Source organism: Crocodylus porosus, unplaced genomic scaffold (assembly GCF_001723895.1).
Source record: "Crocodylus porosus isolate Cpor-Errol unplaced genomic scaffold, CroPor_comp1, whole genome shotgun sequence".
NCBI lineage: Eukaryota > Metazoa > Chordata > Crocodylia > Crocodylidae > Crocodylus > Crocodylus porosus.
The window spans coordinates 142,056,325-142,067,980 of record NW_017728931.1 but is presented as its reverse complement, the minus strand read 5'-3'; the positions used below and the strand labels follow the sequence as shown (position 1 = coordinate 142,067,980).

The following is an 11,656-nucleotide window of genomic DNA, read 5'->3' as shown; positions in this document are numbered from 1 at the left end:
GGGGGGGGTGTGGCCCGGCTCCGTGGCGCGGGTAGGGGCAGGATTCGGAGGCTGCGGGGGCGATGATCCCGCTCCAGCCTGCCCCGTCCCCCGCCCGCAGGCAGGACCGGTTGGTTCGGAGCAAGCGCAGGCACGACCCTGACCACGCACAGGTCCTGCGGCAGGGGCGTCGCGTCCCGGCTCCCGGGGCAGGCCTGTACTTTGGGGGACGAGGGTTTCGGGTGGGCGCTGGCATGTAAGAGGCTGCAGCTCCCGCTTTGCTGCTGGCGACGTGCGGGAACGAGGATCCGGCCGTCCTAGCTGCAAGGTGGGGCAGCTGAAGACAGGCCTCCCTTTCCGGGAGCCCCCACCAAGGAGCCATCTGCCTTGTTTCATCCTGTCGACTCCCCGCTGCTGCATCACTTGCTTTTTAGTCATCCCGCAAGGGGGTGTCCCCCAGGCCTGTCATGGGAGTGCCTCAGCCTACTAGCGGATACAGCTGGCAGGGGATATAGCCCCCGAGGTGCAGGGGATTTGGGCAAGGGGGTCATGAGACAATCCAGGGTCCATCTGCTTAACTTGCTGTCGTGATGCCCTTTTCCTACCCTAGACCCATGTGCATTGGCCCATACAGAATCATACACAATGGGGGCTGGCAGGGACCTCAGCAGGTCACATCCAGTCCAACCCCCTGCTCAGTGCAGGATCATCCCCACCTACATCATCCCAGCCAGGGCTTTGTCTACACGGGTCTTAAAACCTCCAAGGATGGAGCGTCCACCACCTCTAGGTAACCCGTTCCAGTGCTTTACCACCCTCCTAGTAAGAATTTTTTTCCTAATACCCAACCTAAACCTCCCTTGCTGCAACTTGAGCCCATTGCTCCCTGTACTGTCATCTGCCACCACTGAGACCAGTCCTGCTTCATCCTCTTTGGATCCACCCTGCAGGAAGGTGAAGGTTGCTATCAAATCCTGCCCCCCAATTTTTCTTTTGCAGACTAAACTCATATGCAGACCTATTGCAGGGTGGGACAGGTAGCAGCAGGGCTTGGTTTTCCAGTTGGAGCCTTTTTCATGCTTTTATTTAGTCGACCCCATGCAGGTTACTCCTGTCCTTAGCAGCAAAGCCCGTCGTGTGGCAGAGCCCGTTGTGCCGGTGCTTGGAGACAGACAGTGCACCGCTACAACTGAGGGCGGCGATGCTAGAGTCTTGTTCGCTCCGGGTCTGCGGGATACACCTGCATTTGTGTGGAGGGAAACTCTGTAAATTAAAAGTTGCATGACCTACACTGACAGCACCTAGGGCTCTTCCTTTGCTGGTAACTCTGCAAGCAAATCCTCCCCCCAGCAGGGACAGCCTGGCCATTTGGCCCCGGAGGTAACTGTTGAAATAATGGTAATGCTTTGTACTCTGTGAACACCTGCCCCTGAGGACTGCAAAACATTTGAGATATGGTTGCTGGGTCCTGTGTCATGGACGTCCCCAGTGAGATAGGGGCTTCGGGTGGCTACTGAAACATTGACATGGAGTGACCTCAACCTCTGGGTTTTCGGACTCTGTCCTGGCCACCTTCCTGCCCAGTACGCTTTCCCAGCCGTCATTCACATTTCCTTCTCTCCAGACTTCTGGGCTGACCGGACGCCGGTCCACGAAGCAGCCAGGCGAGGGGAGATCCTGCAGCTGCAGCAGCTGATAGAAAACGGGGCCTGCGTGAACGTGGTCACCTATGACTCCATCACCCCCCTGCATGAGGCAAGCCTGAGAGGGCAGACGCAGTGCGTGCAGCTCCTGCTGGCAGCCGGGGCCCAGGTTGGTGTCTGGCGCGAGTGCCAGCAGCTGGGCTGACGGCTGTTGGATTTGGTATATTCCTGGGGAATATCTACAAGCTCAGTTAAATAATAACATCTGCGTCTCCCGGAGGGGAAAGCTTAGCTACACAGTAAGCTAGAAAATTAGTAGGGATGGAGGGTACTAATTGCCTTGCAGGTCTCAGCAGTAGTGGAATCTCACTCTTTGAGATGTGTCCATTGCAGCTCTGCTATCCAAAGCAATCCTAACATCATAATGTGGCATAGTGCATACTCCAAATGAGCTAGCTCAGGTCGTGGAAGCAGGGTGCATTTGTCTGGAGAAGCTGGGCGCATTATCCCTGGTGGAGTGCTGCGTTAGTACTGCTATACGGCTTCTACGACCCAAGCCAGCTCAGGTATTTGCCGGGCAAGGGACTATGCCAGGTTGATGTACCCCAAGTGGCTTGGAGGGCAGCAGGGAAAACCACCTGGGGTGGATTCCCTGGCAGGTTTTGTATTGGATCGCTGTATCCTTTAACACCTCTTGGTTTTATGCTCAACTCAGGTTAACCCAAGTGCCTGGGCCATATGCAAACCAGGCTGGGGGCAGAAGCTACCTGCTCAATCCCACGCCCTGCAGCATTAGAAAGCGAGTGTTAAAGATGCAGGCCAGCAGGCTCGAACCAAGAACAACCTCTGAACGAACGTGGCCCTTGTGTCTTCCAGGTGGACGCCAGGAACATAGATGGCAGCACCCCGCTCTGTGACGCCTGCGCCTCCGGCAGCATAGAGTGTGTGAAAGTGCTGCTATCCCATGGGGCAAAGGTGAACCCACCCCTCTACACGGCCTCCCCTCTCCACGAAGCCTGCCTGAATGGTGAGCACTTTTGAAAGCCGCTGTGTGAATGCATCTGTTACTCTCATGAGGACAGCTGCAAAGAGCCTGATGTGACCTTAAGAGCCTGTGATTCATTGGCCTGTCATCAGTGGAACATCGCTCTCGTCTTCTCCTGGCATTAATCTCATTGCACGGTATAAAAACCAGTCGTACGTTGGCTCCTGCTGAATGAATACCCTGGCAGGACTGGGCGCATAAAGAAATGATCGGTATGAAGTGTGCCATCAAGCCCTAGCATGATTCAACCACTCCTGCTATTTATCAGGTTTTCATGTCCCTTGAGAGAAGTTGAAAGCTGGGACCTGCCCAGTCTCCACTTACGATGTTCCAGCTTCAGTCGGGCTTGAGTTAAGAGGAAGGTTGTTCTTCTGGTTAAGGTGACAGGCTAGGATTCAAGGTTCGGTTTCCTGCTCTGTCAGTCTCCCTGTGTGACCTCAGGCAAGTCTGTTCATCTCTTCGTACTTTGGCTTTCTTTTTCTCATCTTTTCTTTTGTTAAAAGCAAGATTTGCTGCTAACTCTGAGGTCAGTGGGAGCTGCCAGGCGCTCAGCGCGTTTGAAAACCAAGCAGTTGCTGACTTGCATCACTTTAGACTCCAAATTGTTAAAACTCTTGGTATTAGCTTTCAAATAATAGAATCATAGAAAATGAGGTTTGGAAGGGCCCTCAGGAGGCCAACCCCCAGCTCAGAGTAGGACCAGACCCAACGACATCATCCCACCCAAGACTTTGTCTAGCCAGGTCTTCAAAATCTACAAGGGTGGAGATGCCACAGTGTCTTTGGGTAACCTGTTCCCTTCTCATGAGAGAGATTTTCCTGCAAAGGTGCAGCCCTGTTAGATCATAGAGTCCGTCTTTTGCCCTTTGCAACATCTATGTGCTCTGCTATAGTCTAGCTGCAGTTTAGGCTGTTTCGAAACGACTGCGCACCAGAACTTTCAGCACTTCCTATGGAAGGCCCTGCCACAGCCTGATATATGTAGCATAACAAGGTGAGGAAATAAGCTCACACCTTTTGTATTTGCACTCCTTGTCCTATGTGTTAAACAGGGCACATTTAGGTCAAGGCGAAGCAAGCGCAGTTAGGTATTTCCATTAAAACCAGCCTGCTCCTTCACCTTTCTCTTCTCTTCCTAAAGGCAGCTCCGAGTGCGTGAAACTCCTCATCGACGTGGGTGCGAATCTGGAGGCCCATGACTGCCACTTTGGAACGCCACTGCATGTAGCGTGTGCCCGGGAGCATCTGGACTGTGTGAAATTACTCCTCAATGCAGGTGGGGCAGCTGGGCCATGTTTATTGCAACGTATTTGGGACATGGTGCTGTGTTTGCAATGCTTTTCTTCCTGCACCCTTCCCTGCTGCTCAGGAGGGAAGCTAAGCTTGCTTATTCGTTAATAGATCTGCTAAAACAGGCCTGTTTCTGTTCAGGTAGTGTTTGCCAGGGAGGAATACTTATGGGAGCTGATAGAGGTGCAGGCCCCTACTCTTAACTCATGGCACTTTGCATAAAGCGCCATGAGTTAGAGCGCTGTTCCTGACCCAACAGACATTTGCCTATTGGGTGCGGGTGTGGGGGATAGAGCCTGGGTGCAGGATCCCAGGAAGCCTGCCCGCAGTGGAGTAGCCTCCCCTTTTCCCCAGCCCCGACCCCTACTCCCAGCTCGAATGGTGTCTACAAGAAGGGAAGGGGGAGAGGGGCGGGGAAGCAAGTTGCAGGCTGAGGTTTGCCCAGCCTGAGCTGAAGGACAGGGAGCCTGAGGCATGGAGGCTCCAGTCCACTTGCCCCCCCACCCCATCCAGCTCAAACTGGGTAAACCCCAGCCCACAATTCACTCCTCCTTCCCTCTCCCTCCTCCCTTCCTGCAGACAGTACTGGGTGCGGGACTTGGCTGCATCAGCCCAGTGCGGATCGCGGGATTGATTGGAAGGAACAGAAGTTCCCTAAGGTGATCCACAGTGGAGCGCTTCATCTGATCCCTCATTTGATGAAGGTTAATTTGTTGTATGATCTGCCACTTTTAAAGCACTCTGCAGCCGTGCATGTGTTTTCATGGCATGGCTGTAGAGCACTTTTAGGGGGCCAAACACAGACAAGTGTAACTTCTGTCTGCACTCTGTGTGCGCAGAAGCTTGTCTTTTTTGGGCAGAGCAATTCCCCTGCTGTAGCTTTTTCCAAAGGCTTCCAATATTCAAGTGAATATCCAAGTCTTGAAGTCTCTCAGGGTAAAAACAGATGTTGGGTTTATTCCAGGTCTGATTGTCCCCTGCTTTGACTCTCATAGAAACACACGGGGGGGCAGTGGTTTACACACACATGCAGCTTAAATGACAAGGGGAAAAGGTGTTTTCTCAGATACTTCACAGGTACTTAATGTGGGACAACAGGGCTCATCCATCTGTAGAGTCCTAGAATAAAAGGCTTTATTCCTGGAAGAATCCTATGGAAAAACCTGACATCTGTTTTTAGCCTTATTTAGTTCATTGACATGTGCCTATTCTGGCTTTGTGGGAAAAAAAACAAAACACTCCCAAAGCCCAGGGTCACATTTTCACACTATCTTCCCAACAGTGTTGCTGCTGAATTGTTGGATCAGTGCTGTTAGCCTTTTTTAAGGTTATAAGAAGAGGAGAGCTGGAAAGTGAGAGTCAAGTGTGACATATAACACAATAATAGGGACTACATTGGTTGCTGGTGTGACTGTGGATTGGACTGGAGTCATACCGGAGATGGACTTGGTCTGGTCGATGTTCGAAGTAAAATTTTGGCAGGTGGACTAGGGTCCTTTCTGACCCTATAATCCTAAAATTGTAAATGCTCCAAGCGCCCCAGCCATATTCTGTCATAGTGGGATCTAGAGGTGGACCTTAGCCAGATCTCCAGAACTGTGCGCCTCCATATTCCAGTGACATTTGGACTTTGTCTTGCCAGTTCCTACCAGGAAGTGACATGATCTACCATGAGCCCCATCAACCCAGTGGTAAAGACATAGAAAGCGGTGGGAGGAATGAGGACAGCCTTCTGTCTTCTCCTGATGCAGTCCAGCTTTCAAAGCAGATTTGCTAAATAATGGATGTAGGCTGCAGGGTTTCTGGACCCCCAGATTTTCCAATCCCAAAATAATTAGAGGTTTCTGCTAAAAGGACCAGCCCTGAAAGCAGTTCAATTTGTCATCATCCCTCTTCAGAGGGAACAGCCCATTGAGATGAACTGGAACAGCCCATGGCTAGACTGAGGTCTAAATCACATCTGGTGGGTTCATAAGGTGTCCAAGAATAGCTCAGTACCCATGGTGGTTTGATAATCCTATGAGCTCTGAAGCTGAGGGCTTTTGTCTCCCAGTTGCGTGTGCTGTATACCGTAGATGTGTTTGATGGATTAGTTACGTCTACCTGCATTCTGAGTAACAAATTTACTAGCCTTAATGAGATGTGCTTAGCAGTGCCTAACTGTTCACAGCTCGTCCAATAAAGCAGTGAGCCTTAATGAGGCGTCAACTGCTGAGCCCCATCAGTAATTTAACTCAGTTTAAACAGGACGTTTACCATAGAAAACAGTAGGATTTGGCTAAGAGTGGTGATCAGATTACTCAGAGGTGTTTTAAGTGATTTACACTATAATTTACCCAGATCAGGGATGACTTGAGGAATGGGGGGGGGCCTTAATTAACAGGGGTGATTTTGTTTATTGCCTCAGGGGCAAATGTGAACGCAGCCAAACTTCATGAGACCGCGCTCCACCATGCGGCCAAGGTGAAAAATGTGGATCTTGTCGAGATGCTGATTGAATTTGGAGGAAACATTTATGCCAGGGACAACCGGGGAAAGAAGCCGTCGGACTACACTTGGAGCAGCAGTCCCAGCGCAAAGTGCCTCGAATTCTACGAAAGTAAGCGGGGCTTGTCCCGTCTCCCACTGCCATGCAGGGCGTTGCCTCACCTTCAGCAAACCAGGCTATCCTAACCATCCCTTCTGCCTTTAAAATCAGGCGTATGGGACCATTTTTCCCTGGCTCATAACATCCTTATTCACTGACTTCTGTACTCCTGAGTAGCAGCCTTTCTCCTTGCTGTACACCTTGGGCAGGACTTTCCTTTGATTGTTACCGGTGTTGGGCTCGTTTCGACATGGGTACCCTGAGTCTGGGAGCTCATGCCTCTGTCTCATGACTGTGACAATGGCATGACGTCTCCACGCTCTCTCTGGGGCACGTGTTGTGTATTTGGTCACAGTCTCTGCCTCGGTGTGATGCAGTGCCCCAGGGAACTTTTCATGTGAATAAGCCTCAGGTCTGTAGGTGATGAAGAATGGGAGAGGAAAGGGGCGACCAATGTAGCGTTACACACCTAGGAACCAGGGCTGCAGCCCAGACCTTTCAAATGGGCGCTAGATCCTGCAAAGCAGAGAGTCCGGAGTGGGAATCAAAGTGATGGACATGAGATCCCAGGGGCTGTGGCTGATGGGATTCTTGGATTTATATTTGGGGGAGTCACAAGAAGGCTCCGGGAGGTAATTTTACCACAATTTTACTGCAACATTGGAGAGATTGACAGAAGCTCAGAGGTAGGGATTTCATTTAAAGAAAAGGATTCAATCATCCCTGTCTTGATTTTATCACAGTGTCTAATTACCTTCAAGTACAGAGAGGGTAAAGGGCTCTTTGGTGGAGAAAGAGTATGAACCACTGGCTGGGAGCTGAAGTCCAACTAATTCCTGTTGGAAGTCAAGCACAAATTTTTAATGCACAAGGTGATCAACTAAGAGAACAAGCCCCTGAGGGAGGTGATGCATTCACTATTTCTTTATGTCATCAAGGCAAGAAGAAGACTGTTAATGGAAGTTACACTTTGGCCAAGCACAGGTTCTTGCACTCAGTGCACGGGTAACTGGAACTGGCTCATGATAGACAGGGGATGAGACCAGTTTAAGGGTCCCTTCAGGCCTTGATCAATACAGACTGATGAGTCCAGCCCCTTTAGCAGACTGGTTTTAGGCTGGGGCACCAGAGGGAGGGGATAGGGAATGTTGCGTTGTGTACGTAGCAAGTAGGACCTGCTGGGTTTTGGGCATGGTGAAAGAGATTTGAGAGTTGTTCCTACTGCATTTCTCTTCCAGTGCAATGCCCACCTTGTGTTCAGACCTACACTAAGCAGAGGCAGCTTCCAGTTTTCATCCAAAATTGTCCCTGGCTTGAATGAAATTCGACTTGCCAGCCCTTGGAGAACTGTGTCCTTGGCAGGATGACCAGGCTTCTGCTAAGCTGGAAGAGTAACTCTACGGATGTCTTTTGTTATTTCAGAAACCCCCCTGAGCTTGTCCCAGCTCTGTAGAGTGGTCCTGAGGAAAGCTGCCGGCCAGCGAGGGCTACAGAAGATCGCCAAATTAAATATCCCTCCACGATTAATCCAGTACCTCTCATACAACTGACAGAGCAAGAAGCTGATCATGAAGGACAGTATTTCTGGACATGCCCATGTGGCAGTATCCGTCTCTTTCTCCCTTTCTCTCTTCCTAGGAAAAGCAACTTTTAATTTATTTTAATTGGTGTAAATACTATTTATGAGACTGCGCTTTCCTCCCTTTCCTACCCCATCAGCAAAAGTCTTGGCAAAGATAGCAACGTAGTAAAGGAGTAGACACAGATTTAGTGAGCAGTACTTTATACCGGAGATCCCATTTGACTGTTATACCCTTTGGAGTCTGTTATGTAGCACCTTGTGTTTCTGGAGGGATAGCTGCTAAATGCAGAGATGGAGGTGTTTAATGAGTTGGGTAGCCTCATTAGATAAGGATTTAATTTTCAAGGCAGGAGTTGCCAGCCTGTGGGCTGCGAGCCACCCATTGAGCCTGGCCGCGTGATGCTGCACTGCCCACGTGCCTGATCCAGAGCTCCTCCAAGGCAAGGGGTGACTTCTCATTGACTTCACTGGCCTGGGGTTGGGCACCATGGCTGAGGTCTTGTCTACATTATGGAGCTCCTGCCACCATAGCTGTGCTGATGGAGCCTCCTCGTGGAGATGGAGCATCGGCTGATGGAAGGGCCTTTTCCACTGGTGTCTCTACAACTCCTCCCTGAAAGCCAGTAGGAGAGTTGACAAAAGGTCTCTTCTGTTGGCAGAGCCATGTCCATGCCAGGGGTATAGCTGCCATAACCGGGGCATGGATCCTAGCTATGCCAGAAAAAGCTGGCTACCTTACCCAGGCCTAAGGTAACCAGTGCTCCATCTGCTTCTTGAGAAGCTGCTGCAGCCACCTCCATCCTGTGTCACATTAGTTGCAAACCATGGGTGGGCCATCTGCTCTAGGCAGTTTTGGGGCCCCTTATCTTGAGGGGTGAAGCTGTATTCTCTGAGGAGTTTCTATCAGCCCTAGGTAGCTTGACAAGAAACCTATCCACGTGTATGTGGATAGGTTGCAGGGAGAAATGGCTGCAGGGAGCAGCCCGAGGGAGGATTTTTTTTTCCTTTGAGGCTGCCTCTTGTTTGTGGAGCTTCAGTGGATGCAAATGCACTGGAGAAGCAGCAGGCGTGGATGCCTGGCTCGACAGCTGTGTGTTGTCGCTTTGGGATTCATGGCGTCCTTTGAGACTTAGACCTTGCAGGCGAGGTTAGAAGCTGAGCTCAAGTGTTAGGGCATGTCTGTACCGTGACAGCAACATGTCCTGGTGAAGTCGCCCGCCCGAGTCCGCAGACAGACCCGACCTGGAAGCTCATCCATGAGGTTAGGATCACAGAAAAAGTAGGGCTGGCATGGCCTACTGGAGATCACCTTGTCCAGCCTCCTGCTCAAGACAGCATCATCCCTAACTAACTCATCCTAGACAAGGGTTAGCTGAACCTGCTCTTAATAATTTCAGAAACTACCCTCACATGCAACTACTATCAAAAATGCCCTTTAACTTGCTACCCTACCGGTGAAGCAGGGATGAGGGTCCTGTCATTCTCTTGCCACTGCAAAGACAGGAAGTCATGTATTAAGATAGGCCCGAGATGCAAGGAAGATAACCATTTCCCCCCTACGGAGGAAGGTGGAAACCCCTGGCCCATGCTGATCTGACCATGGGGTAAAATTTCTTCCTGATCTCAAATGTGGTGATCAATTAGACCCTGAGTGGAGGTGCAAGACCCTCTCACAAGGCATCTCTGGGTTGTTTAAGTCCCAGCAGGAGCTTTGGCACACCGCAGTCACAATCCTCAGCCTTGGCTGTGGCCCAAACCCAATGCATCTGAGGAAGATGAAGCAGCCCACAGGCCCTTGTAGCAATCAGAAGGGGTAAAAAAAAAATCCTTCCTGGTGCTGGGTGGTGATCAACAAAGCCCAGAAGACTGTGAAGAGCAGACACCCCCAACTCTGCACTGCAACCCGGGGACCACAGGCAGCTCTGCACATCATGCACCTTGCCTGGAGAGCCAGAGCTCCCTTCTCTTATCATCCCGTCCCCGCTACAAACATCCCAGCCACTTTCATGTTCTTTCATAACCAAGCTGGTTGCGGAGCCGTGCTTCATTCTCCCGCTGCTGAACACGGTCCTCTCCTAATTCCACCTTCTCTGGCTGCAGTGCTTTCCGCGTGGCCTCTGAGGGGCTCTTCCAGGCTCATCCCAGTGCCTGCTCTTGAGCCCTCAGTCTTGGCCGGACTTGGGAGTGGGGACGAGCCCAAATCAAGCTTCACTGGCGAACTCCTGGGTTTGGAGTGCCTGAGAGGACTCACGTGGGTGCAGTGTGGGTTAGCCTATCTTCCTCGAGACCTGCAGTTTGGACAGGCCAATATAGTCTTCCTTAGGCGCGAGATATCATTTGCATGAAATCTGAAAGTACTGGGGCACTTCATGCGTGCTGTACCAAAGAGCCCTAGTCCCGTCAGTGCCCCTGTAGCATGTCTTAGCCTACCAAGATGAGAATGCCTCTCTTTGATAGTGCAAAAAATATGAAAACCAAGATGCGAACAACTCTTTAATAGTGCAGAAGGTGTGAAAACCTCCAAGGATGTCTGCCCCGCTTACATCAGTGGTTTTTGCATCCCTCCATGCTGGGAACTAGCCCTGGGGAGTGAAGTAGCGGTCCCTTCCCCTCACCCTGCCAACTTGATCCTACGCTTCCCCTGCTGCACTAGGTTACATGTCGGAAACATGTTGTCAGAGCAGCCCGGCATGTTAAAGCAGTGTTAAGCAGGTGAGCACCTATTTTAAAAATTGTGTGTTCTTTGCCTGATGCATGGTATAACAATGGTCAGGGGAGTTTGGGTTTCTTTATTTTTAATCATCATTGTGCTTGGATTTCTACATTGGAAATTTCAGGATCATCAAGTATAGTCTTCCCTGGGTTTGCTAGAGAAATTATAGTGCGTCTGTTGATGGTGGACCCTACCAGCTTAATTGAGGGCATAAGGGCATCTAATTATTTTTGCAAAAGTTTACTTTATCCAAAATATTAATTCATCATTGTATTTGAACAAATATTAGCAAAACTCAGACTCTTTCCAGCATTCTGATCTTAAAATCCTTTCCCTTTTCAACTGTTTTACTTCTGGTATCTTGTGTCTTCTGTGATGTCACCGGTTGTCTCCTTTCGCCCTACAGCAGTGATGTGAAATAATGTTAGGTGATTATGATTCAAATGTGATTCCCAAGGTAAGCCCAGAGATTTCAAATCTGAATTCATTTTCTTTAAAACATCCTGACCTGCTGTGGGCTTTCTCAGTTCTTTGCAACAGAAAACATTATTTTTCTGTAGTTAAAAAAGTGAAAACTAAGAACTGGCATTTTTCAAGGGGTAACTTGAATCTAACAGGGGTATCTTGAGTCTAAAAAGATTGAGAACCACTGCCCTAGAGTTTTTGAGGCTAGACAGGAGTGGTGGAGGGGCAGGGTTTATTTCTTGGTGCTGGTCTGGAGACTGCCGTGGAAATGGTATGCGCCTACTCTGTGTCAGCCTGCAAGCCGCCTGGGTGACAAAGGCACCAGGCCTGGAGATTAAAGAACTTGGTGGCT

At 50.3% G+C, this 11,656-nt stretch overlaps 1 protein-coding gene across 1 annotated transcript in view; it reads left to right on the top strand.

Annotated features, from left to right (window-relative positions):
- Positions 1-11,215, top strand: part of ASB13 (ankyrin repeat and SOCS box containing 13) — a 12,239-nt gene extending 1,024 nt beyond the window's left edge. Inside the window, exons 2-6 of the mRNA XM_019543788.1 lie at positions 1,604-1,791; positions 2,499-2,649; positions 3,809-3,943; positions 6,365-6,556; positions 7,967-11,215. Coding sequence (XP_019399333.1) covers positions 1,604-1,791; positions 2,499-2,649; positions 3,809-3,943; positions 6,365-6,556; positions 7,967-8,094 — 794 coding nt within the window. The 3' untranslated portion in view covers positions 8,095-11,215. The remainder of the gene's footprint in view (positions 1-1,603; positions 1,792-2,498; positions 2,650-3,808; positions 3,944-6,364; positions 6,557-7,966) is intronic.
- The last annotated feature ends 441 nt before the right edge of the window (positions 11,216-11,656 follow it).